We start from the raw sequence: 26,720 nt of genomic DNA, 5'->3' as shown, positions 1-26,720 counted from the left end.
TCTGTACCACTGACTGGAAAGCAACTATGGCTCAGACCGCACTATCGACCGTGGTCTCGTCAGCATCTTCACCACAGGGCACATTAGTCGGTAGTGGCAGATGAGGACGATAGCCTAGAACCTGGTCACCTTGCAAACACAGTCCTGTGTTTTTATTATTTGCAGTGCCTATTAAGTGAATGGCTACCCTCACTTCTAAGACCACGGCTGACTTGTAGGTGTTTGTAGTAAAGGGACTTTTATCATTTCAATCACTACCCGAATTAGATCATCTTTTGGCTCAAATGTAAAGCTGTTGCAAAACAAATTAGAAGAGGTTAGAAAAGACAGCCTTCCTTCAGCCAATCCTTAGCTAGAGTACACTGGCACCAACTAGTGTTAATGCCCTCTACAAAACCATTGTCCATTCATTTGCCATTTTTCCCACTGTTTCAGTATTCTCTGGCTGGGCGGGCTACAGGAGAAATGCATTTCGGAAGGCATAAAGCAATAAAAAAAATGTGTTTGTAAGAAAGTGTACTTACCAGTTTGTCCTTTTCTGGCAATTGCTTCCATACCTCTGCCAGTTTCTTACTAAGTTCCCCAAAATCTGGCATAAAAGAGTAAAACACTCAATTAAATAAAGGTTTAGCTATAAAAAAACAAACGAACAGAAGACTGATGAGAGCAAACACTGGGAAAAGGTTTTGAAAATCAGACTGTAACAGCACAAGATTCTTTCAGAAAACCAGACCAAACCCCACCAGTTTTCTGGGTTCGCTTCCACAGGGAAGGGGTCGTTTGGTGGTCGTGAGGGAAGCTACTGTCCAGGGATTTGTTCGTTAAGTATCTTTCTGGTGTCTTTAATTTGATGCCACAATACAGGGCTTATCAACTTAGGTTAGAGAAGACATGTGATGCAGATTTGATAAAGGACAGTAGATTTCTGCTGCATTTCTGAGAGCTCTGCACCGAGGACGGTCCCCAGATGCGAGTGCTGCCCTCCCACATGAGAGACAGGGTCAGGCCTTATGCAGCGTGTTCTGGTTTTTCACCCCCAACTTCAACGTCATTCATTTTCCCTAGAATCTAGATACAATTAACTGTAGCAAGACAGTGCTTAATATGATGTAAGCCTCATTTTAAGTTCTTTAACTATCTCAGCATTTGTAAACGTGAATTCACGTTTCCGTAAAAATGGAAACTAAAATTTCACATAACAAATTTATTCAATATTGATGTTAACTACAAAATTTTTTACATGAGACACGCAGACTTATACAGAATGTTTTTATCTTTTGCGGTACTTGATGTGTGTGTCACAAGACCTTGATGAGAATCTCAGGAAGCTATTTTACATCTCCGGCAAACGAGGTTTACAGAGGCCACGCGCGCCATCCCAGGTCTGTGCCGCAGTGCTCTCTCACCACACTAACTTCTGACAGCGACGCACGCAAACAGTAAAGTCGTCTCGTCACTGCACAGCCAGGGCACTTTAGGGACCAGGCTGACTGCAGAACCTTGGAAATAACTGCATAGTTACGTACTGGGCTTTATACCATTTAATTGTACTCAGTTTCCCATTTTTTCAATTTAAGAGATACAAATAAAAAGCTTATCTCTTTTACAGTTGAGATAAACTAAGACAAAATCTAACTGCACCGCTTCAGAGGCACAAGAAGAAGCAAAAACACTGAAGATGAGAAATGTGCTTACCTATGCCTGGGTGGTCAGCCACAATGGTCACTCGATACTCTTTACAGAACACCTGGTAGGCCGACATGTTCTTCTTTTTTGGCTAGTGCCATATAAGAAAAGAACAGAACAGGGCAAGCCTTGATCAGAACACAAATGGACTAACCCTGAGTCTACCTTCAGTTATAAAACAGGAAAGAGACACACCTTTTCATCAAGGAGAACATTCTACACTACTCACCAGCTTCCCCAGTCGGGGTCATTAAGTTATTCCGAGTTGCTTATCACTCAGCGTGACTGTCAGTTTGACTTTAGAAGGCAATGAACACACGCTGACTCATTTGCAGACGCTCTGGACGGCGACGTACAAAGCCCCCACCCGCCCTACATACAGCCCCACGTTGTGTGTTCTCTCAGAACCAAGGGCCAGCAAACTCTTTCGCTCTCTTAGGATGTTGCTTTTCTCATCTGTGAAATAACAACCACACAATTTCTCTTTAAACTTAGAAAGCCAGGAGCCAAATCTGTGTTCTTTTGGTTCCTGTGCATCTGATTTCTAATTTTATAATTTTCCTGATCCTGCCCTCACTGTCACTTGTAATTTGTCATTATTTGATTGCTCACATTCTTATAGTCCAAGGTGAGGAAAATAAATTGACCGACAGCAATTCTTCAGTGGTCAATATAAGATTAATTTCCTTTGCTTCAACCAACTGTTTCCTACTGCTTGAAGCATCTTTATTCTTCACTGTATTATGAACATTCCAAGAGCAAAGACTGACTTTTGAGAAACAGCCAGTTCAATGACAGATATTTAAAATGAAAGATATTATATATTATTATGCATCCCATTTTACAACTATCCATAGACTGAGGGAAAAAGTTAAGTTTTCCTACCTGAAAACACACATTAGATAGCATCTATCTGTCCTGACTGTTCATTCGAGGACGAGAAAAAGGAACCTCAGAAAACAGTGACTTACTTGGATCCTACAACTAAGCTAAGTGATAAAAGCAGAATGACTACAACCTGGGTAGCCTGGGCTATGCATTACAGGCCAAAGAAGGAAAATATATTGCTTCCTTACAGAAGAAGTCACTGATTAAAAAAAAAAGATCACCTCTTTGCAATCTTTATGTAATAAACTGCAAACTGCAAACAGGGCTTTCCTTTAAAAACTCATCTGTAAGCACCCAGATGTGACGATCAGTCCTCCATCAACCCGAAGACAGTCCTTTCTGGTCCTGCCGTTGTCATGATGCGAATGCCTGGTGCTGTAAAAGCTGCTGGAGCTTCGGTTTGCCTTAGTGACAGACTTTATGACCAACGAACACCACAGTCCCATCTCCTGACTTCAGAGTTGCATACTGTTCCCCCCGCAAAGATTTTATTTATTTTTAGACAGAGGGGAAAGGAGGTAGAAAGAGAGGGAGAGAAAGATCAATGTGTGCCTCTCATGCACCACCCCCACCAGGGACCCTGTTTGCAACCCAGGCATGTGCCCCAACCAGGAATTGAACCGTCGACCCTCTGGTTCACAGGCCGGTGCTCAATCCACTGCGGCACATCAGCCAGGGCGGCATATTGTTTTCAACCAAGTCTGAGTGCACACTTTGTTCACCTCAGTTCTTAATGTTGTTTTCATAAAAGAACTGCCCTCAAAGGCCAAAGACTAGCAGAGACGGATGATAATAAAAAAGTTTGTGTGAGAGCATCGAGTTTAATTCCAAAAGGAATTCTGATTTAACCTTTTTTTTTAATGGTTGTTGTCTAGACTTTTTTTTTTTTTTTTTACTGTTGTTGTTGCCTCCAAGTGCAGTTGTCTCCATTCCCCCCCGGCCCCGGCAACAGGAATTCTGATTTTTGATGGATGACCAATGGGGGGGGGCGGGAGGGCGAGGAGGTTGGAGGACAGGTGAAAGGGGGAGGGGATTCGGAAGTACAAACTGCTTGCTATAAAAACCCTGTGAGGCACAGCGTAAGGAACACAGCAGCTCTGTGTGTGTGCAGTGCCGGGGGGGGGGTCACAGACTTATTGGGGGGACACTCTGTAAGTTATATAAATGTCTAACCACTATGCTGGACACCTGAAACTAATATAATACTGCATGTCGACTGCAGTTTAAAAATGAAAAAGAAAATCCGAAGCCCTTTTGAGAAATGGAAACGTCCCTGCCAACTTTCAAAGCAGGTGCACTGACCACAGCAGCGCTTCTCTGGACACGACAGTTGTGGCATGTTTGCTGCACGTCCAGCTTCGCCAATTTTAAACCCACCTTCTAAACCGGCTTACCCGTAGGCCTGACGTCTCCTGGAGCGCATGATGAGAGTCTGTGGAAATCTACACATAGCCAAATCTTTCTCAGTTTTACAATCAATCTCACTATAAATATTGAGAACAATAGAAAGAATATGTGCTTAAGAGAGTTCATACCACATTTGGTCATATTATTAAACTTGCAAGAAGTTTTAATAATGTTTTCTCAAATGCAATATAATACTGTAAAAGACTTATTGCTCCCCATTCCACAAGGCTCTCTATAGCTATAACACAAAATTAAAACTTTACAAAACTCCTGACTAATACAGGGTCCGGCAGGAGTAAGGCCTGCTTGAGTGTGGCTGGTACGGTAATAATATGGGTGCAATAATTTATAGTTTTAATGTGAACATTTCACCTAAAATGCCATGTGGTGTGCTTGAGCATGATATTGTTGTGTTACAGAAATACATGCTTATGATTTTGTAACAGAAAATTTTGTGATAAAAGAGGGGTGTTATCTGCGTTGGACCCTGTATATTAGATCCAAACCCACAGACCGAAGAAAGCATCTGTTACAAGGACCTGCACTAAGTTTACTTTCTACAGAAAGTAAACCAGTCTTTACTGAGCACCTGTACTGGGCCTGGTGGGTAATGAGGAGGATGAGCTCAAAGTCCAGATCTTATTCGAAGGCAGTGAAGCAGCACAAAATAGTGGAAAACGCACAGTGGAAATTTAGAGTCTGAAGGCCCACTATCTTTCTCCGGCTTTACCTTATACTCCTCACTTGATCCTGAATAAAACACGGGAAGTAGAAAGCTCTTCTGATGTGTGGTATTAAAAGTATTTCAATGGCAAAGAAGGGAAGCAGCAGAAACTAAACACGACTTGAAAGGTAACACAAAAAAGTAACCTACCAAAGTTCTCTGCCATTCACTTATTAATAAGTATTTACTGGAGTATCCACTACCTGCCAGACATTGAGAATGCAGCCGAGAATCACACACACAGATAAATAAGCCCCGATAATAAAATGCGGTGTGTTACAGGGAAAGGACTGGATGCTACAGGAACATGTAACAGGAGCCCCTCACCTAATCAGGGAGTCAAAGAAAGCCTTGGAGGAAGGGACACTTAACCCAGACCAGAAAGCCGGGTGGAATTAGCCAGAGGAAGCCTGGTCAGGGGTGTTCTAAAGGGGAGGGAACACCACGTGGCACTGCTCATCAATCAGAGGGGTGAGAGAGGAAGTTGTCAGAGCTGCGAGCAGCCCGCAGACCCATGCTCTGTAACCTGTGTTAGAGCATGCACTCCACCCCAAGGAAGCGGCTCACGTGTTGCATTCGGGTGTGTGGAGCAGCAAGTGGCATGGCTGGAATGCACCTCAGGACTGTGGAGGCGCGAGAAGAGCGAGAGCAGAGCCTGGGAGACCCAATGGGGTTGCTGCGGTAGTGTGCCAGGGAAGGGGGACGGCCTACAGTTATGACAGCGGCGTGGAAAAAAGCGAATAAATGGGCACTGAGGCAGAAGTGCAGGACAGTGAGAGACGGGTGGCAAACTGGAGAGAGGTGGGGCTTTGGAGGCTGGCAGATTTAGGTCAGTGTCCTGATCACACTCTCTACTTTCCAGTTCTACAAATCGTACTTCTCAGAGCTCTACTTTCCTGACAGGCAAAGCTTGTGGATAATGTACCACTTCACTCAAAGGCTGGAAATAATCAGTGCTAGGCACTTCAGTAGTACTCAGTATTATTTATGTGGCAGACAGAAGTCCCTAATGGCTGCCAAGATTTCCACCCCCTGGTTTCAGGCCGTCTAATGCCCTCCCCTTGAGTGTGGGCAGGACGGGTGAATACGATGGGACACTGCCTCACACGGTTATTTTACATTACATGGCAAAAGGGACTCTGCAGGATGGAATTAGGGTCCCTAGTGGGTTGGATCTGAGTCGATCATAAAGGAGATCGTCCCATGTGGGCCTGGCTTTGGGAGACGGCCCTTAAGGGAAACCAGACGCAGCAGTAGGCTCTCTCCTGCTGGCCTGGGGCTCGAAGAAGACAAGCTGCCAGGGGTTCCACAACTGCAGGAAAGTGAAGGCTGCCACCAACCTGAATGAGCTGCCCACGCCCCGGAAGAGAACCTCCAGCCTCAGGTGAGACCCAGAGGGGGCCTCTGGCTCGGTCCTATGAGAGCCGAGCAGAGAGCCCAGCTGAGCTCTACCTGGACATCTGAGCTACGGAATGTGAGACAATAAATGAATGCCATTTGAAGCTCCTAAGTTTGTGACCATTTGTTATGCTATAATAGAAAACTACTATGAGTTCTTTCTTATTCCCTGTCTTTTTCAACACAGAACTTGTGGCACCTAAAAAGCCAATACTGGCTTTTTCACACAGAGAAATGCTAGTTGAGGAGGAGAGAGTGAAACTGATCTGCATCAGACAAACAGCAACCAGACCTTTACTTTCAATGCTGCATTTCAGTAGCAAAGACGCTGTTTTTACTGCTCTGTTGGTGAAGCCAACCCTGCTTAGAGGTGTTGAGTTCTGGGCGCTCCTTTATCAGTTCAGTAGCAGCTTCACACCCCCAAAGGCTTTAAGTGTCCAACTAAGGCTCTGTCCTTTCAAATCACCTGCACTGGGCCCAGGGTACAGTGGAGTGGCACTACACACACGCACCAGGTTTACCTGAGTTCTGTATTTAGTTGGGGTGGGGTGGGGTGGGGGCGGGGGGGGGGAGGAGGAAGGGACGGGGCGAAAATACTTGTGCACTGATAGCCTGCACGATTCTGCTCTAAGAACCTATTTCTTGGAGTGAGTGTGACAAAGGATAAATCTGCTTTCCTCAGATGGTTCCTGTAAGTCTCTCTTAAGGGTGTGCTACTCACCACTAATCAACTGTGACTGTTTGTAACGAACATTAACAGTAATAGAACGACAGCTCCCGCACACACGCCAATGACGTCATCTGGTGCCGAGGCCAGAGAGATGTAGCTGCACTGGGCTGGCGCTGCTGGACCGAGAACCCGCCCGCCTTCACTGTGGAGCCCTCCCGGGGCATTTTCAGGGGAAACTCTTCAGTTTCCATCTTAAGGGCTGCCCTCAGAACCTAACCATTGTGCAAGATCCAACTTCAGTTTGTGCACCTGAAGTTCGACATTCAAAAGGGTTAAAAGTCTTCTAGGGCACAGACATTTTTCTAATTTAGTGGTTGGAAATATACAAACAGTGGATGAACTAGCTCTACACGTACAAGACGTTTCCAAGTGATTCTAAAAGCAAGGCCCAAATTTCTACTCCAGATGTTCTCCCGCAAGTGGAAGTATTCCAGTGAGCCACAGTGGTTACATCTGGAATAACATGGGCTCCCTTTCAATTTAAGTTAAGAAGAAAAGATTTTATTTATTTATTTTTAGAGAGCAGGGGAAGGAGGGAAAAAGAGAGGGAAGGGAACACTGATGTGTGAGAGAAGCACTGATTGTTTGCCTCTTGCATGTCCCCAGCCGAGGACCTGGCCTGCAACCCAGGCACCTGCCCTGACATTTAGCTCTGCGGACCACACCCAGCCCACGGAGTCACACTAGTCAGGATGCAATTGAATAAAATGTTAATATTTTAAAAACCAGGATACATTATTATTAAATGTAGCAAATAGCTTGCAACACGTCCACTTACTGTGAGTCACAATATTGTAATTTTACAGCCAGAACATCCTTTTAAATGTATGATGAAATTTGTTACAGTATCAAGATCTTTCAAAGGGCAACTTCTTAATGCTCTTTGTAAAGTAGTCCTACTTAATTGCCTTTTTGGAGTTTTAGAACTCTGGGAATCTGATGAAAATTCCTCTTCAAGGCCGTCCATGAATGTAGCTTAAGAATGTGTTTTAAAGGATAAAATATGGGGAGGGAGTTATGTCAAAACATAATTTAGGAATCTTAAAAATAAAACTGGGCTTTTTTTTTTTGTTGGTGACAGGATGCAATCTCTTCCCTAATATTAAAACTACATAGGAGACACTGTTATAGAAGCTTTACCAGTAGAAATTAATTTAAACCTTGTATGAACACTGTTGGGTAGTGCCATATTACTGCCACTTTAAAGATGAGGAAACGGGATCCCCAGGCATCTACCTAGGGGTGGCGGGGCCGGCATCTGAGCTCTGACGGTCCGGCCTTGGCCCTCGCTCGCAACTATTACACCTGTGCCCCTGTGAAGGAACCGGACTGAGATCCCTAGGGCTGATCTGGCTAAAGGAGAGGCTGTCAAGGTAAGGTTTTCACACCAAAGCTTTTATTTTAACCACCCTGAATAGAAATCTTTCCAAAATACACTCTATATTTCTGACCTCTCTCGTAATACACCACTGAATATAATTTAAATACTTTCTGCTGAGTGGAAAGAGAACAGATCCTATAATCAGAAAAACCTGGGCTCAAATTCCTGTTCTGGGTGGCCTGCAGGGGGCAGTCTCACTTCTTTGGGCTCATTTCTGTGAAATGGCAGCAATAGCTACACCTTGAAAATTTACTGGTGCACCATGGATACAAAACTTAGTGCTGAGAACACTCTGCAAAATAAAACCTCTACAGATATAGCTATTATTATCGTAACTTACTAATTCTTCCACGGCTCTACTCTTCCTTAATCCCTATGCGGCCTCAAGATGCAGTCCAGATGACAGCTCCCCCAGGAAACCTCCTCGCACACTTCCAGGGGCCTCTCCTGCTCCCTCAGCACCTGCCTCTGCTGAGGCTCATCACACTGAATACTTTCCAACCTCTTACTACTCCCGAAGCTGACACTGTCTTACTCATCTTCATCCACAGCACCTGCAAGTCCCTGGCACAATGTAAGTGCAGAAGAAATGTCAGAGAGAAGAAATGAGTAACAGACTGAGGGCTGTGTGCATGAAAAGGCCAGTGTGCACTCCTCTGTATTACCTCACGCGATTCTGACGACACCCTAGAGGTGAAGTAGCTGAGTGCTATGTGTTACCTCACAGAGAACAGGCGCGGAGTGGTCACATGACCCGTCTTCCGCCTGGTTCCTCCCCCCAGTGCCCCACAAAGCGCCCCCAGGAGCCCTGGGACAGGGGCTTTGGAACATCTGCTCTTGCTCCTTAGAGACCCCGTTTCCAAACAGGTGAGGTAAATGCAGACTCTGCTTCCTGAAATGTGGGTGTTACATTAAAAGGCAAAGCAAAACAAAAACAAACCCATGAAAAGGTGGTTTCCTTGTTTAATCTAATGTGAAATGAGTGAAAAAGTTTCAGAAGATGTTGTCATTTTGTGCTTTTGAAGAATTTAGGATGAAAGCAGCAGTAATGGGAACAGCTGAGCCATGCCTTGTGCCCAGTGTGTTACATGTACCTCCTTATTTACTCTAAATAACCTCATCTGAAGTGAGGAGGCAATCTCAAGAGAACAAAGCGAGTAAGTAGAATTAGTGGTTGGAAATATACAAACAGTGGATGAACTAGCTGTACACATACAAGACGTTTCTAAGTGATTCTTCAGACTAGAAGAAGAATCTAAACCTGCTGGCTTTGAGTCTGAGCCATCATTATATTTCATTATATTCCGCTTCTTTAATTTTTAAACATCTATACCTTATGTCTCAATAGGACTAATGGCAGACAGCAGAAAACTGCATCGGTCTCCCCTGGCCTGGAACCTACTTTTAGCTTTGTCAAAGATGTATTATACACTGGGTAGCCCTCCCCTAGTTTTAGAAAGGCATGTGGCAATGGTGGGTTGAAGAAGCCCACGTTAAAATTCTGGCTCCATGAGCCCTGGCTGGTGTAGCTCAGTGGATTGAGCGCAGGCCTGTGAACCAAAGCATCGCGGTTTGATTCCCAGTCAGGGCACATGCCTGGGTTGCAGGCCAGTTCCCAGCGGGGGATGCACGAGAGGCAATCACACATTGATATTTCTCTCCCTTTCTCCTTCCCTTCCCCTCTAAAGATAAATAAATAAAATCTTAAAAAAAAACCAAAAACCGAAAATTCTGGCTCCATGTCTTTTCTTTTCAGCTTCCCCCTCTGCCAAATGGGGCTCATGACACCGACCAGTTAGACCGCTGTGCATGCGAAATGCCTAGGCGACCCTGGCACACACTGGGCACTCAACAGGTGGTAGTCACTAGCCTTTTGAAAAAATCCTTACCCAAGGCCATTTTTTTTCATTGCTGTTTTTAGAGAGGAAGGGATGTGAGAGAGGGGTATTGATTGGTTGCCTCTGTACCTGCCAGGACTAGGCAATAAACCTGCAACCTAGATGTGTGCCCTGACCAGAAATCGAACCTGCAATGCTCTAACCAGCTGGGCCACACCGGCCAGGGCAGTAGTCACCAGCTTTTACCACTTACTGCTGTTGTTCTTCAACTTCCGCCTCACCAGAGAGAATGTAAGTAACACCATCCCAAGTCTGGTTATGGCTCAGAATTTAGCTTATTAGTAGACTGGCAACAATGCCCAGGTATGCCAGGCACTAAGCTACTTACCTGGCCAGCTTTAGTTTGCTTAGAGAAAACAGAACATTCCGGAAGCACACAGACAATTAAAGGGCATACTTCTCTGAAGCAGCTATATCAGAGACACTCCTTTGAGTGGCAGTGAACAGGCTTTTGTTGATTTAGTAAAACCAAAATGAAAGCATCTTTGAAATGTTAGCACATCCTACTCCATATCACAAAAAGTTCCACCTCAGTGGGACGATCTTTTAAGGGGAATCATTACGGTATGTGATTCTCTGCTCCTCCTTAGAAAGCAGGGTTTAACCAACCAACCAACCAACCAACACCACTCCCAAACAAAACCTGACACTGGAAATGTTACCTTTCAGCAGGGAGACAGTCCAATTTCCCTTCTTTGTATCCGTCAAAATTCTCCAGTAGGACCTCTACCCCTGCTGCCTTCGATTCCCACTCTTCCGTGAAGCCGGCCAATTCTCCCCACCTCACTTACCAATCTGTCCTCTCTGGCATGAGACCACCTATTCTTGAGACCGTCTGTCCCCTCACTTCCAGGACACTGACTCCTTCCTGGTTTTCCAACACAGCAGCCCCCTCTCCCTTTGCTACTGGCCCAAGGGGAGTTTCTACAAGGTTCTGCTCTGGGCTCTATTCCCTCTCACCTGCTCACGTATTTCATTCGCTGCACAGAGCATACAACCTCTAACCCTAGTTTCAACTGTTCTACTGAATTCTAGTCCTCACATTCCCACTGGTCTCCGGAAATTCTCCTGAGATGATGATTATGACAACTAACATTGACGGAATGTTCTGTTCAGAGCGTTGTGAAAAGCCAGTGTCCCCAAAATTTGTTGGTTCTTCACAAGCTACTTGCTTTTCACCAGAGCCATCACAGAAAACCCAACTTTGAAAAGATGCGGCTTTACTAAAGGACTGTCCATGGCAGCATGCTGAAACAGTGAGTTACTTCAAGCTGGTAGCTCATGAGATATCTGACGGATGTCAAGAACTGCTGTTTCTTTTGAGAATTTAATATTGTTAAAGTAGCTAACGGTGCCCCTTTTAGTTTGTCGTGGCGCCCAGAGGGTCTTGTCACACTAAACATGTTCACATGCACTACCTCATTCGATCCTTACGAACCCTATTAGGTGGGTCTGTCGCCACCCCCAGCTTACAGAGGGCGGAGAAGAGCACCTGCTATGACGCCACACAGTGTGTAAGTGGCAGGGCCAGGACCGGAACCCAGGTGGCCTGGCTCCCCAGCTCACTATCTTAATTAACCACTCAGGTATGCTGAATCTCTCGGTGGTTGTATCTTATGCTCTAAACCCAACTTGTCTTCTCCCAAACCAGCCATCCTTGCTTCTCTGGTTTTGCTACAGTCCTGGCCATAGGACTGAAGGTAGAAAGGGTGCACATGCCACCAGCTGGCCCTCCAGGCTCTGCAGGCTCAGGAAACACGGCTCCTGAAACACTCCTCTCCTCCTCCTCTGGGCTTCTGCACAGGTCCCGCCTGGTTTAAACGGCACAGTATGTGTCCCATAAATATTTGTTGGGTAAATGACTACATTCAAAGCACGATTACTTCGGGTTTGGATGGTCACAATCAAATACAGGGTGACCCCCCAAAACCCAGAATTTATTTATAAAAGTTCTGTATTTATTCTTACATGTTTAAACTTCAGTCACCTTCAAAGTACTCCCCAGTTGATGCAATACACCCATCGAGCTGTTTTTTCCACTGCTCAAAACAGTCTTTGAATTCAATTTTGATGCCTTTTAGTGCTTCTGCCATTTTTTGTTTCACCTCTTCTACATACGCAAAAAGTTTCCCTTTGAGAACTTTTTTCATCCAGGGAAACAAGCAAACAAAAAAGTTGCTTGGGCAAGACTGGGTGAATAGGTAGGGTGGGGCACAAGGGTTATGCTGTGGTTTTGCTTTTGTTTTTGGCTCAGAAGCTGCTGAACACGCAGCGCAGTGCGGGCAGGTGTCGCCCATCAGGAAATGGGCAAACATGTTGAAAGTCTTCCAAGTAAGTTCACAGAAGCCAAACGCAGCCTTACACACGGGACCCAGAACACTCACCTGGCGGAGGACATCTGTACTACAAGGGGCCTGCCCTCCAGAAGACAATTCCATTTTTACTTTTTGGTCCTCCCTCATATTGATTCATAACAGGCTTTTACCTTAAAACTATAATTCTTTTTCACTAGCAACTGCTAGCCACATGGGAGGATTATAAATAAGTCTCTACCCTTGAGGAGATCATAATTTTATTTTCCAAAGTACTCAGGTTCAAAACTTTAAGGGATATCTCCGTATACACTCATGCTTGTCTTCCCAGATCCAAGCCCAGTCGCCAGATCGTGTCAGTTTTTCCTTCAGAGCCTCTCCCGAATCCGCCTCGTTCAACTTTATTTCTATCAGACTTTTATCACTGACCTTGGACTGTAATAAACTTGGACTGGGCTGTCTGTCTGAAGCCTCCCCTCAGTCTGAACCACCTGGTACAGCTCTATCACTTTAATCTTAAATCATGGTTTAGGGTATATCTAAACCCTGCTTACAAGCCCTAAGTGCCCACTGCCTAATCCTTTATTTCAGAATTTAAAAATCTCTACAGTTTGCTCCCAATCTACTTTTTCAACACACGCTTTCATCCATATACTCACTCATTTGCCAAATATCACAAAATGCTTACCAAGGCACCACTGAGGTGACTACGACATTCCCTGAGGAGTCAAAACCCCTGTAAGGAGCCCCCAGTTTTTAACAGGGGAAATGGAACACGTAGGAAGACAGTAAGTGCAGGAGGAGAGAGACAGCAGGTGGTTACAAGGTCAGACGCTAATTCTGGACCCAGCAGGGTAGCTTGGTTGGTGTCAATGCTGACCCCATACGCCAAGGCTGCGGCCAGGGCACACACGGGAAGCAACTGATGAATGCACCAACAAGTGACACAACACATTGACGTGTCTGTCCATCTGTCTGACTGCCTCTCAAATCAATACAATAAAATAAAATAACAGTTACTTCTGGCTGGAGGGTCAGATGTCCCAGAAGAGAGAGCCTGTAACTAGGTCTTGAAGGGGAGGCAGACTTCAGTGTGAGGGGGGAGAAGGCATGGAAACACAACAGGCGAAGGGACGGCGGTAAGAACGTCTGAGAACAAGTTTAGTGCCCACACGGTGGACACAAAGCAGACGAAGAAGAGGCAAACCCGAAAGGGGAGGTTTAGGGCTGAACCAGAGGCGGTTAGGAATGTCTGGCCAAGGGTTTGGACGCCGATATTTAAGAATTCTGCAAGTACCAGGGATGGAGTGGAGAGCCGGCCAGATAGGACGGGGGCCTCCTGGCGCTTCCAGTCTAACTCGAAGGCAGTGAGCACCCACTGGAGAAGTGGACGAGGGCTGTCATCATCGAAGTGGGCTACGGTCAGTCTCCCGTCAACATGAACGATGAATTGTACGGGGGAGGAAATGGAAAGGAGGCCACCGATCCCATGAAGTGCCGGGAGGAGTGCGGCCCGTTCCTCCGAGACGGTGGCAGCAGTAACGGAGGACACGAGGACGGGCAGTGATTAGAGGAGGAAGGCCACCAGGCCTAACACTGGCGTGCAACCGGTCAGAGGAGAGCAGGGAAGGCCGAAGTGTAATCATGAACCGTAAGGAAAGTAAACCGTGAAGCTGAGCCGACACTGTGGTCTCTGGGGATGGAGATGGGAAGGGGCGGGATCTGGACAGAGGCTTGGTCACAGAGGCGGGCGCCCTTACCAGAACTCACCGTGGCGTACTTAACATTAGTGCACTGGTTGTATCGTGGTACATAGAAAAGCTCTGAAAACAGGTATCGAGCTTATGCAAGCTGAAGAAGTATTTAGGAGTAAAATGCACATCTAAAATTTACTCTGAAATACATTAAAAAGATGGATTGGTGGATGTACGCTAGAGCAAGCAGCAAAATACTGGGTTGGCCAGAAAGTCTGTCATGTTTTTTCTGTCTGATGGTTCTAGTAGCATTTATTTGTCTGTAACTTCATCTGAAACAACTTCATTACATTGTATTGTGACAGCTGTCTTACCGGGTTGCATAAAAAAACAAACAACACATCAAAATTGGTGAACTTCTGTGCCACCATTTTAATACTGAAGATGGAAGAAGACAGGCAACATTCCTGGCGTACGATGCTTTATTTGAGTTAAGAAAGGGAAGGATGCAACTGGAATGCAAGAAAAGATTTGTGCAGTGTGTGGAGAAGGTGCTGTGACTGACTGAACGTGTCAAAAGTGGTCTGCGAAATTTCTTGGTACTATTGACATTTTGGTCAAATAATTCTTTGCTGTGGGGCTGTCTGATGCATTGGGAGATGTTTAACCGCACCCCTGGCTTCTACCCACTAGAAGCCAATAGCAGAAGATAGCCGACATACTCAAAATATCTAAACCAATAAAGCTATTGGTGAAAATAAAAAACGTGTCTTTTATTTTACGTAAAAAATGTAACAGACTTTTTGGTCAACCCAATATTAATTATAGAACTACAGTGGGTGGCACGGTGTTCACCATACAATTGCTTCAAATTTCTTTTTTAAAAACTTCATAATGAAGTGTTGAGAAAAATGACAAGGAAGTAGTTTTGAGCTTGGGTTGACTGGTAGAAAATGGGGAGTACAGAGGGAGATGAAGGAGGAGCTGCAGGTTTGGGAGAGTGAGGTGCCCAAAGCATCCCGGGAGAAAGACCTACCGGACAGCTGGAAACCCAGGCCTGGAGTTCGGCTGCCTTGCAATGCCACGTCCTAAACGTCTCTCTGCCTGCACCAGTTCCCTCCCTGCTTCTTCTTCAGGCTTTCTCTGACCGCCCTGCCCTCTTCCACCCAGCACTGTGGAATTAGTTTATGACATCACCATATATCACTAGAATAGAAATTCTTAGGTTACACAGAATCTTACACAGAATACATACTATTTCATGAAGCAATTTTCAAATAAACAAATGAATAAAACCTGACCTGGTTATTTGACAATACAGTTCCATCTATTTATTTAATCCTCAACAGAGGACATTTTTTCATTGCTTTTAGAGAGAGATTAAGGAAGAGAGAGAAACATTGATGTGAGGGAGAAACATCAATTGGCTACTTCCTGAATGCACCTGGGCTGAGGAATCTGTAACCTAGGTATGTGCCCTGGCCGGGAATCGAACCCACAGCCAGGGTACATACCTTTTGGTTACAAGATGACGCTCTAACCAACTGAGCCACACAGGCCAGGGCTGACAATGTTAGCTCCTTATGCTCACACTGATTCTTGGCTTCAAACATATAGTTTTGTTTTTCTTTCTGAGACATACATATTTTTTTTAAAGGCACTCTCTGTAGTGGGGAGAAAGAGTTGTACCTCAATTAAAGACTGAAATGAACTGCCATTCCCAAATTCTCAATATATTGGACTTTGTCTTTTTTAGTAATTTTTCTTTTAGATTTTATCAGTCATTCTGCAGAACTATAAACACAGAAAGAAAACGGCTATCCTTGGGTGGCAAAACTATAATGGGTTTTTCCTTACTGTTATTCTGAATTTCTAAATTTCTACAAAAATATTATATTACTTCAGGGGAAAAACTTCACTTTTAAAACAAAACCTTAATGACACAGTTATCCGCCCCTGAAGTACAAGTGCTAGAAAATTTCTTGAGTTGTGAAGGAAAAAAACCAAACCAGGGTGACTGATTTCTCAGCCCTACCTCCTCAAGGAGCTCCCGGAGGTCAGGAACTGCCCCTGCTCCCCTCTGCCCCCTCAGCACCTATAGTGGCACAGGCTTGCAAACCATAAGCCCTCCAGTGGAGGGAGAACACCCACCGGACACCAAAAATACCCGGAAAGGCCCCCGCCAGTTAGTGAAAGGCCATTAGCTTATTTCATTAGCTTGGTCACAGTTCTAATTTTAAAAATGTATTTTTCAAAATGAACGCATTAAACACCTTTTCGTATTTCCCGACCGCCCCATGTAGACAGTGCTGCGGCTGAGTCGGTTCCTCCCATGAGCTCTAGGTACCAGTCAGAATAAGCCACAGCATTCCTAACCCCTGCCTGGAACGGGGAGGACTGTTGGAAAACCCAACATTGTTCCAGACAGACCCGGCCATTGGTAATATTTGATACTTTGTGTCATTCCAATTGGTTGACCTTGCTACATTCCGGTAATATTTGATACTTTGTGTCATTCCAATTGGTTGACCTTGCTACATTCCCAATCCTTCACCCCCCCCCCCCCATGCTCGTCTACGCCCACTTACTACGGCCCAGGAAAAACCCGCTTCATTTCTTAACCCCATCACACTTCCAAGAAACGTTTTACCTTTTCTCCTCTTTCTCTCTCTCTATCCTTTTCTTCTCTTTTCTTTTTTTTCTCACTATGTCCGTCTGTGTGGAGGCCGGGAAGTGGTGGGGGAGGGGCAGCTGCTCCAGTGTAGGGGATGTTGGGAGGAGGTCCAGGTGCCATTGTGACTTCTCCCGCTGCTGCGGCACAAAGTCCTGAACTTCTCTTGGACTTGGAGTGACGTTTCTCTTTATGCTTCTCCTTGTCTTTCTTCTTTTTGCTCTTCTTTGACTTCTTTTTCTTCTTGATTTCCCGGTAAGAATCATCGATCACTAACTCACCGGCCTCTAGCTCCCCTCCAGAGGATGAGTCTGATTCCACTAGGATAGGTTCAAGCCCTGAAAGGTCCAGGTTAGCACTGTGGGATTCTGGGAACTGGGAGGCATCAGACCCACAGCCTTCAGGGCCGGGAGATGAGCGTGGGTCCGAGGATGACTTGTGCTTCTTCCGGGCTGTTTTCAGGAAGCTCTGTAACTCGTGTCCCAGGAGCACAGCACCTTGCTCATCTCGGGCAGATTTCTTAGAGGGTTTTTTAGCAGTGGCTTGCTGAGAGGGGCACTGGAAAGACTCCTCATCCACCGCGCTGCTTCCCTTCTCCTTTGGTGAGAGAATGAGTTTCATCTTTAACCCGTCAGGCTCCCGGAGGGTCAGTGTCTCAGTGTTCACATAGAGCGGCTTCATTTTTTTGGACTTGTGGGAGCCGCCCCCCTCCACGGACAGCTCCCCGCTGCCCCCACTTACTTTCTTCCTGTGGTGGTCCTTTCTACTTTCTGAGTGGCTCGAAGAACTAGAGGATTTTTCCCCTGTCTTTTTGGAGGGTTTGGACCCTGTTGCCAGTGGGGAAGTGATAGCTTTCAACAGGTCCATAGCTGTATCAGCAGCTTGTGGGCTGGACTTTTTCTTTTTCTTCTGTGACGATTCCAAAGACGAAATATCTAGAAATAATCAAGAGAAGCAGTGTCCATGTGACAAAGAAACTTCCAATAAGTTTCCTCTCTCGCCCCAAACACTCAACTGGCTCGAGGAAGAAGCTAACACGAATGATTTATAGGGAGGCCCTTCAACTGATCCCTAGCGTTCAGACGATGCCCACGTGCTTCCTGGATTGGTAGATTCCGCCTCGGACCCTGCAGACAGTTCCGCCTCTACGGTTGCTTTTCTTCCGCGAGTCTTCACACACAACCAAGGAGAGTGCCCCCACGAGACCGGACTGCGGCTGTGGGACTACAAGTGCAGCTGGCCCTTGGACAACACCGGTGTGAACTGCACAGATCCATTTATACACAGACTTTTTCGCTTGCTTACGATTTTCTTAATAACGATGTTTTTTTTCTCTACCTTTATTGTAAGACTAAAGTATATCATACATGTAACATATAAAATATGTGCTGACTGTTATGTTAGAGGTAGGGCCTCCAGTCAATAACGGGTTATTAGGCAAGTTTTGGGGAAGTTAAAGTTACATGTGGAATTTGGACTGTGCAGGGGCTGGTGCCCCAAATCCCTACGTGGCTCAAGGGTCAACAACTCAGATCACGCTGTAGACAGAGTATTGTTTGTTTCTGTGTCCAGGACAAACCCATTCTAGTAAAGAGTTAGTCTTGTCAGCCATGTGCATAATATAGCTACGAAAAGCTGGTCTGTAAGTGGAAGTGCACTGGATTGAGAACTAACCCACAGGTGCAGGCCAGAGGGCCCAGGGCTACATATGGCAAAAGGGATGCTCAGTAACAATGGGCACAAGATAAGTGGATGATTGGGGAGAGAAGGAACCTGGTACCTGGTGTATCACAAATGAAGACTGTTCTTCTATGCTGAATCCTCCAAAATACCAGCCCTCCACCTCTCTCCTCCTTCACTCTGGTTTATCGGCACTCAGAACAAGAACCACTGTCCTGTTAAATAGGCCACTGAGTCAGCAACATCTGGAGCCCTTGCCCCTACCCCGACTCCAAGAACCAGTGATGTGTTTATCCCCCCTGTGGCCCCGCCCCATCCTTACCTCCATAGTAGTAATCATCGGAGGAGTGCTTCCTCTTCTTCTTGTGCGTGTCCGTCCCCAAGAAATAAAGTTCGCTGTCCTGGAATCAACGAAGAAGAAGAATTGACCAATGACTAAGATGATGAGGCAAAAGCAGCTTGGAACTAATCTTGTTTTTTGACGATGTCTGACTTTGGAAAACAAAGTAAAACAGAAAGTAATAAAAAGTAGACACAGATGCTATTTATTTTTCTTTTTAAAAGTTTTTAAAAGAAACTTCTTTCTTCAAATACTAGGAAATTCGTTATGTGATGGTTTAAAACTGGCCTAATTCAAATGTTTAGAACTCACCTTTAACTTCTTCTTGGAAGAATTCCTGACCTGAGCAGCAATTTCTTCCTCTTCCCTTAAAAAATCTTTGTAAGACCGTTTCTTTTCTCGTTGGCTCCGGCCGGCTGCTAGTCCTATGTCCTCAAAGCCGTGGTCACCATCGAAACAATCTGAGAGGCGTCGGTTAGTTTGGGAAAGGAAAGGAAATGAGAGGCAAGTAAGAAACAATGAAACCACCATGTATGTAATGCAACAAGTCCCTCCAGCTCCAAACTGAAATAATGTTTCAGTGAGTCCAATGGACACAAGGCTAGGTCCAAGGGGACAGTACTTCTTGATGACTCGGCTGTAAATACAAGAATCAAACCCGAAGAAGCAATGCTTCCATGCCCTGCAAATTCCCAGTGTGCATCCTCAGACACGGTTTCCTAGTTGTGATTTGGCGGGTGGACCAGACTTGCAGAGGTAAGGCTGAAAAGAATAAGGATTCACGTGCTGTGCTGCTCTGTGGGATCCAGTATGTGATTCCTGCCCCAGACTCCGGCACACTGGAGCTGGCAAGGACCACGAGTGCTGCGGGATCACCCCAATAGACTACTACACTTCAGACTCTTTCATCGGAACCCTGTCTTGGTTTTCGTTTCCATGGACCCAGTCTGGGGATGACGTGGAGGCTTAATAGTGCTCTGGATCATCACTTGGGAGTCCAGGCTGTTATGGCCAGTCCTGGTCTCCATGTCCACGGGCTGTAAGGACTGAAGAGGACACCCCCTTCGAAATGCTTCTCAGATTAAGGGGTCATACCTTCTTTCTTCACGGCGTCATCATAAGCCATGGCGGTCCTGCAGGGCCTTTGAGACTGTGTCTCTGTGTCCAGGCTCCTTCCCGTCTACAGGACCAGGCCTGAGGAACAAAGAAGGAAAACCTTCCTGTAATGTGCAATCACTGTGCAGAGGCCACCTTCCCGATGGAAATGCGTGCTGATCCGAGGGCGCACTGGCAGGGCAGCAGGAAATAAAGGAGTGTCTTGTCACCTCCTCATTCTGTAAACACACTGGGGTTGGAACTGCAGGAAGTGCACTCGGCTTAATTTGATTTGATTCATGAATTAAAGTTGTTGTTTGGGGAAGTATAGAAAATACCTCCCACATAAAAATCACTTCAAAATCAATGAGAATTTCTGAAATGCCAACAGGACTGACAACACTGAGACAGAGTAAGAGCCGACATAAAGTCAGAGGGATAGTTCAGTCAGTTACAAAATGCAGATAAAGCAGGGTGCAGAGGAAGACAGATTGCATCACGCACTCGAGATCACAAAATCTGATCATTTGGATTGATAACAGCCTAAACTCTATGGTAGTGCCTTTGAGACAGAAATGATAACATTAGGTGGATATTAAAGATCTTTGATCACTTTTTGGTTTGCATTTTGTTGGGCCATGTGATCTGTTGGCTCAAATCACAGCAATGCAGGAGTAGGTGCGCTTCTGGCATCAGTGGCCCCATGACAGGTTTCAACACCATCGAGCCTCGTAAAGGCTGGGCGAGAATAAGGAAGAGTTACCACCTGTCCACCAGTGATGAAGTAGTTACGATTATTAAGATTTTTACTGATTTGAAGAATTACTATAATATACATGTTTTATGTACTATCTTAAATTTGTTAGTTTCTTTTGGCATTTAAGTCTACATGTCCATTTTGACTTTGAAGATGACAATCCATGATCTACACTCTAAGGCAACTTTTTTCACAAGGACAGACAATGTCACAATTCCTGCAGAACATTAAAAAATTATATACTAAATATATTCAGAATGTTCTCATCCAGTTAGAGAAATGCCTGAAAGTTGATCAGTCATTTATTAAATGTTATTTTACCTTCATTACTATAATGGGATTGGGAAACGCTGAAGGACACTTCGATGAGACACTGCCAATCCGATCAACAGGTACGGATAACACTGAAAGTGTGTAACTTTTACAAAGGATGAATGAACAAGGAAAACTTCCGTAAGAGTCACATTTGAAATAAATGAGAGAATCGCACAAAGTAGGTAAAATACAATGCACAGATATACCTAATTTGGAAGTAGAAAGGAAAAACAAGTTTTACCCAGAATGAGTGATAAGTTAAGATTAAGGAACGTAAAAAAAGTATTTCTTTACTTCTCTAAGAACTGGAATGAGGAATGGACTTGGTCAAGGTCAGAGAAGCTGGAGTGAAGAAAAGAAACAAAATGAACTAAGTTACTTTAAAGATAAGCTGAAAAACTGCTTGCTCAAAGGCCTTTTCCTAGGAAATGAAGGGGAAATAAAGTCGAGTCTCTCGTGCGAACATAATGAGGCAAGACACACAATGTAGCCAGTTTTTCATATTCAGCATCAAGCACCAAGCTTTCTCAAATAGAAAATGCTGTCTTCTCCTTTCCACCCAAGTGGCACTAACTCCAAAAGGGGTAAGTGGAGGGGGAATATCTTAGGAAATTATATACATTCATTTGAAAATAGCGTATCATCTTATTGGCACTAAAATATTGAGCTTATTAGAAAAATACACAGATCCTATTAGTTTTCAAAGGCTGACAATGCCAACAGATACTGCAACTTGAGATCTCAAGTTCAATGTGTCCTGCCAAATGAATTTTGACAAAGAATGTTTGAGAGATGGGGAAAAACCATTACATATTCTACATCATGCCCTGGCTGGTGTGGCTCAGTGGATTGAGAACCAGCCTGCAAACCACAAGGTTGCCAGTTCGATTCCCAGTCAGGGTACATTCGTGGTTGCAGGCCAGGACCCCTGTGGGGGGGGGGTGTGCAAGAGGCAGCTGATAGGTGATGTTTCTCTCCCTCTCTCCCTCCCTTCCCTTCTCTCTAAAAATAAACAAGATATTTTTAAATATACTACATCATCAATATGGCCACCATCTGCTGTCAACAACAAAAGCACTTCTATATGAAGCAGAGGTGGGTCCTGAGACTTACCACCAGGCCTTCCCTCTGGTAACACCAAAAACTAACATAAAACAGAGTTGAGCAACTATCAAAACAGGAGTAGGTACCTCTGAAGACAGTATGAGATAACAATGGCCACTTGCTGGACTATGAAAAGAGCTCATGGTCTCATAACTGACCACTTTGGAAAACAAGTGGATTTAAGAAGTTGTGAAAGGGAACAGAAAATCAGGAGCTGATCCTCCAAGGCACAGGCCAACAGAGAAAGCATGTGCTGGTGTTGTTAGCATTATCTATTAGAATTAGGCCAGCTACTATTTAAATTGTCATAAAAAACACTGATGAGCATTTTATAAATTACAGGATTAAATAACCTGTAAAGGAAAATGAAGGAGGTCTGAAGGCAAATCCAATTCACCAAAAAATTAGGACAGCTTAAAAAGCTACAGTTAAACACAATGGACTACCATATGTCACACAGCCAGGGAACTGATGGATCCTGAATTTCTAGGTTCCTTAAAACTAGGATATTATTGAAGCCTAGGGGTTAGTTTTGGTTGCTGACTCACAGAAGAAAGATGAAACCAGATAAAGAAGTCTTAAGAAACAGTATGGAAGAAAGGCAGAGTTAGGGCAACATATATAAGATCATGATATTCCTTCTGGGTCTTGAATATTATCCATGATAATAAATTCAGAGTTCAGGGTTAGGTAGCAGATTGTGAGAATTAATGAAAATGAAAAATATTAGGTTTGATTTTCACATTAGAAAATAGAGGCTACAATGACATTAAGTGTTGGCAAATGTAAAACAGGTGTTAAAACCCATTCTCCTGAATTCCACAATTTTGAAGTTTATAGAATTAAATGTTGTCAACTTGAAGAGGCAGGCATGATTTTACAATTCTGTTCCTCTCAGTGTGCTAGGAAATGACAACATAGGTAAAATTTTGTTATTTAATATTGTTTGTAGAAGTAAGAAACCCATCATCATTAAAAACGTATAAGATGTGCAAATCATCCAATGGCTCTTTAGGGCCTTTTCTTCAGGATATAAAAAAGGGAGGCAGAGCCGCTCTTTTCTTGTAGGTAAGTATTTCCATCATGTTCCGGTACAGCTTTCTGGATTAGCAGAGTAATCAGAGAAAAACCGAAATCCTCAGTAGTACTTGGTTATTTTGAAAGTTCGAATTATAAATACTGGGGGGAAAAAGTTTCAGAAGGTGATTTTTTTTGGAGGTAATCTGAGCCACCTCGGAAATCACGCCCGGCCTCTTCATCCCAGAATTTAAATGAGTCTTGACAGCAGGGAACAGGGTAAGCCCCTGAAACCAGGCAGTCAGCGAAATCCTGCAATCCAGGTCCAGTCCGGGCTGAGAGCCTTGTTGAAGACTTCTCTCTTCCAGAACTCCTTTCAGGAACTTCAATTGCCAGTCAGTGCAGGAAAAGGAAGATGCACATTCAGCTGTTGCCAGTTTCTGAATTTTTGTTGTTGTTACCTCTAGGGTATGGGCAACTGATGTCTTTTCTCTCTCTCTTTTCGGTAGAGACTTCCTCCAATCTCAGAACAGAGCGACTCCGAATTGCCATTCCCTTCTCCGAGACCTACCTAATGCAGCACTCACAGCCCCTGCCAGCTCTGGAAACTGCAGAGATGCCCGCGGCCCGGCCCAGGGTGAGGATTGGATCATCTCATCACAGTGCAATTAAACGGAACCACGACCACCGCACAGATCGGCTAACACACATTCCCAAAACATCAGCAATACAAATTTTATCAAGCCTCCTTCAATCAACAGGCTTTACTCTGGATTCAGTTTTTTTTTAAAAAAATTTATTCTGCTATGAGGAAACAAAACCAGCCACCAGCTTAACCATCAGAAAGGAGTTAGATATTTCTTCTCTTCTGCGTGATATCAAATAACGTGAATCTACAAGTAATACCTTTGGGGGGGACATGGGCCCTTATGGAGAAGATCCCCCACGAAGGCATCTTCCTACCACGTCACACGCAGAGAATACACACAACATCAGTTATTTACACAAACAGCCCCCAGGACCACCACTTTTGTGGTCCCCACGGCAAACCAATGGGATACTCCCGACAGTTTTGCAGCAACAGCTAGTTCAACAAAGCTCCGTGAAGAAGAAAAGAAAGCTCCTTGCATCCACTCCTGCCAGCCGAGGACCCAGAACTCCCGTCGTCCCGGTTCCAGGGCCCTTTCGCCTTGACAGCCCCGGGGACCCCACATCCCGGGTCCCCAGCCGCACCGCAGCCCCGACCCTGGTTCCCGCGTCCCAGGCGGCCTCCCGGCGCCCCGGAGGGCGGAGACGGCCCGGGCAGGGGGAGGGGCGGCCCCAGCCCGCAGGCCCCCGGGGCGGCCGCACGCCCCCTCCCGGCCCCGCAGCTTTCCCGCCTTCCCCGTTTGAACAGCTCCCGCCAGTCCTCCTCCTTCGGCCGGCTCCAGCCCCTTCCCGGGGGCGGACTGCGGCCGCTACTCCAGTCCCCGGCTCGGCCCCTGGGCTAGGCCGCGACGGGCCTAGCGCGCCCCCCGGACGGTGTCGCGGGCCCCAGGTGGGAGGTGGTGGCAGGGCGGGGCCGCTGCCGCCTTGGAGTGGGGGCCCAGCCCGGCATCGTAGGGGCTCCGCTCGCCGCTACCTTCATTCGGATGGCCCGGATCCCGCCTCCGCGCAGCCGACCGCCGCCATCTTGGAGAAGGAGAGAAAAGCGCGAGTGGCCAGGGAGCCTCAGTCGAGCCCAGAGCGCAGACTCCGGCTAGCGAAGGGGAATCCCGCAGGTGAAAGAGCGCCGAGCGCATCGAATGAACTGCGGAGCTTACTAAACTTGAGGACGAGTATTTATCGAGAATTCGCGCTGATCCTCACCACATCCTGTTGATTAGGTTTTGTTACAGTTTGCAGACGAGGAACAGGCTCCGAGAAGTTGAGTGATTTGCCTAATGATACACAGGTAGCTGGAGTGCGAGGCAGGATACTACTCCAAGCCTTCCGATTCTCTTTCCTTCAAGATATTTTAATACAGTAATTTCCCTCTTTGCAAAGCCTAGGTCCATGCACATTAATAGCAATGGTGCCCATTTGGAATTGGGCATCTACATTTGGGTGTTTGGCATATTTGGGATGGGGTGGAAGAACATGTCTTTTTAACAGCGCACTGGAAAATAATTTGCATGGCAAATCATTTGCATTTCTCTCTTAGGTTACCTGCATTTAAAAGTTAGAAACAGTCTTTAGAGAAATGAAGAGATGTCAAACACAGGAGAGAGGTTTCTCTGACTTCCTCTGGAGAATTTGGACCAATGGGTAGAAATTACAGTGTGCAGCTCTTGGTTCAATATGAAGATAAATTTATTTTTATAGGGCAGTTCAATTATATCTGGCTACTCTGTGAGGTAGTGAGTTCCCTGTCACCAGAGGAATCCAAGCTAGGAATGTCCTAGTTACAATAGAGCAGAGAGATTAGAGGTATCGATTGGCTTCTAGAGTTGTGAATTCCATGAAACTATGTAAAATCATGTGTTTATGCACATGGGTATTTTTCTGGGGTTCCGGTCCCATAAAAAATTAGGAACCCTTGCCCGAGTGAGCTTGCCATTCCAGAATTGGCCAGGTGCCTGAAGGCAATGTAGTCATATGGCTCATGTTACATACTTAGAAATTGAGACCAAGAGAAGCAAGATGATTGGTCTCAGACCACACTGCTAATTAGTGATCAGATAAGGGTTAGAAACAAGCCAAATTATTGGACTCTTGGTTCAATGATCCCTTCACCATATATCATGGTCTCTCTCCCTCTGCACTGAGTAGAATATCAGGTCTGTTTAACCACTGCTCTTACAACTGTGAGATGCTAAGATGTTAAAACACCTGAGACAAGGTTGTCGAACTTATTCCCAAAATATAAATACAAATAATAAATAAAACTAGCATCATTGCCTCCTTTTCTCAGCTCCCATCCTTCTCACTAAAAAGGTAGGCAGTGAGTTTCAACAGAAGGTATGGGGTTGCACTTCTGGGACACCTAGCCTGATGTTAGGCTTCCTGTGAGGTTTTTAAGAGTGGTAAGAATGTATTTCCTGCCCCGACTGGGAAGACTCGGTTGGACGTCAACCCACGAAGCAAAGGGTCACCGGTGTGATTCTCGGGTCAGGGCTTGGGGTTCAGTCCCTGGTGGGAGCACATGTGGGAAGCAACCAACTGGGGTTTCTCTCCCTCTCTTTCTCTCTTCCTTCCCCTCTCTCTAAAAACAAAAGAGTATAAAACAATTTCTAAAAAAAGAATGTATTTCCCTCTTGTTCTTCAGTATTGCTCAGGATGTTTTCAGTTTTAAGTGACAGAAACCTAATTCAAAGTGGTTTTCCAGAACAGGAGTTGTATGGGTTGACAGTACTGAAATGTCCAGGACTTTCAGGCCTGGCTGGATCCCAGGGAGGCACTCAGTTCCCTTGACATCTTTCCAGGGTGCTTCAGGGCATCTTTCTGAGTTGGCTTTATTCTCAAGTTCCAGGTGGTGACTCTAACAGCTTCAGGCTTCACTACTAGCAGTGTCCCTGGAGAGAAAATGTCTTTTCCCTGTTTGTTTTGGTGGATGTCATGGTGTTTGTTACTCCTCTTGCCGAATTTCATCCTGTGTACAAACA

At 45.3% G+C, this 26,720-nt stretch overlaps 1 protein-coding gene across 5 annotated transcripts in view; it reads right to left on the bottom strand.

Annotated features, from left to right (window-relative positions):
- HMGXB4 (HMG-box containing 4) overlaps nt 1-24,811 on the bottom strand; it is a 32,141-nt gene extending 7,330 nt beyond the window's left edge. Inside the window, exons 1-7 of one of the 5 annotated variants that reach the window (XM_037068476.1) lie at nt 24,719-24,811; nt 19,905-20,003; nt 19,122-19,270; nt 18,792-18,870; nt 16,769-17,724; nt 1,696-1,777; nt 525-589 (exon numbers count right to left, since the gene is read on the bottom strand). In XM_037068476.1, the coding sequence (XP_036924371.1) occupies nt 525-589; nt 1,696-1,777; nt 16,769-17,724; nt 18,792-18,870; nt 19,122-19,270; nt 19,905-19,935 (1,362 nt within the window). In that variant the 5' untranslated portion in view covers nt 19,936-20,003; nt 24,719-24,811. Of the gene's footprint in view, nt 1-524; nt 590-1,695; nt 1,778-16,768; nt 17,725-18,569; nt 18,685-18,791; nt 18,872-19,121; nt 19,271-19,904; nt 20,004-23,312; nt 24,353-24,718 lie in introns of those variants that run through there. The other 4 variants (XM_037068479.1, XM_037068477.1, XM_037068481.1 and 1 more) reach the window with 4 other exon arrangements.
- Nucleotides 24,812-26,720: the final 1,909 nt, after the last annotated feature.

The sequence above is a fragment of the Sturnira hondurensis genome, unplaced genomic scaffold (genome assembly GCF_014824575.4).
Source record: "Sturnira hondurensis isolate 20B ecotype Veracruz unplaced genomic scaffold, ASM1482457v3 Scaffold0017436, whole genome shotgun sequence".
NCBI lineage: Eukaryota > Metazoa > Chordata > Mammalia > Chiroptera > Phyllostomidae > Sturnira > Sturnira hondurensis.
This window is presented reverse-complemented; position numbering and strand designations above follow the sequence as displayed.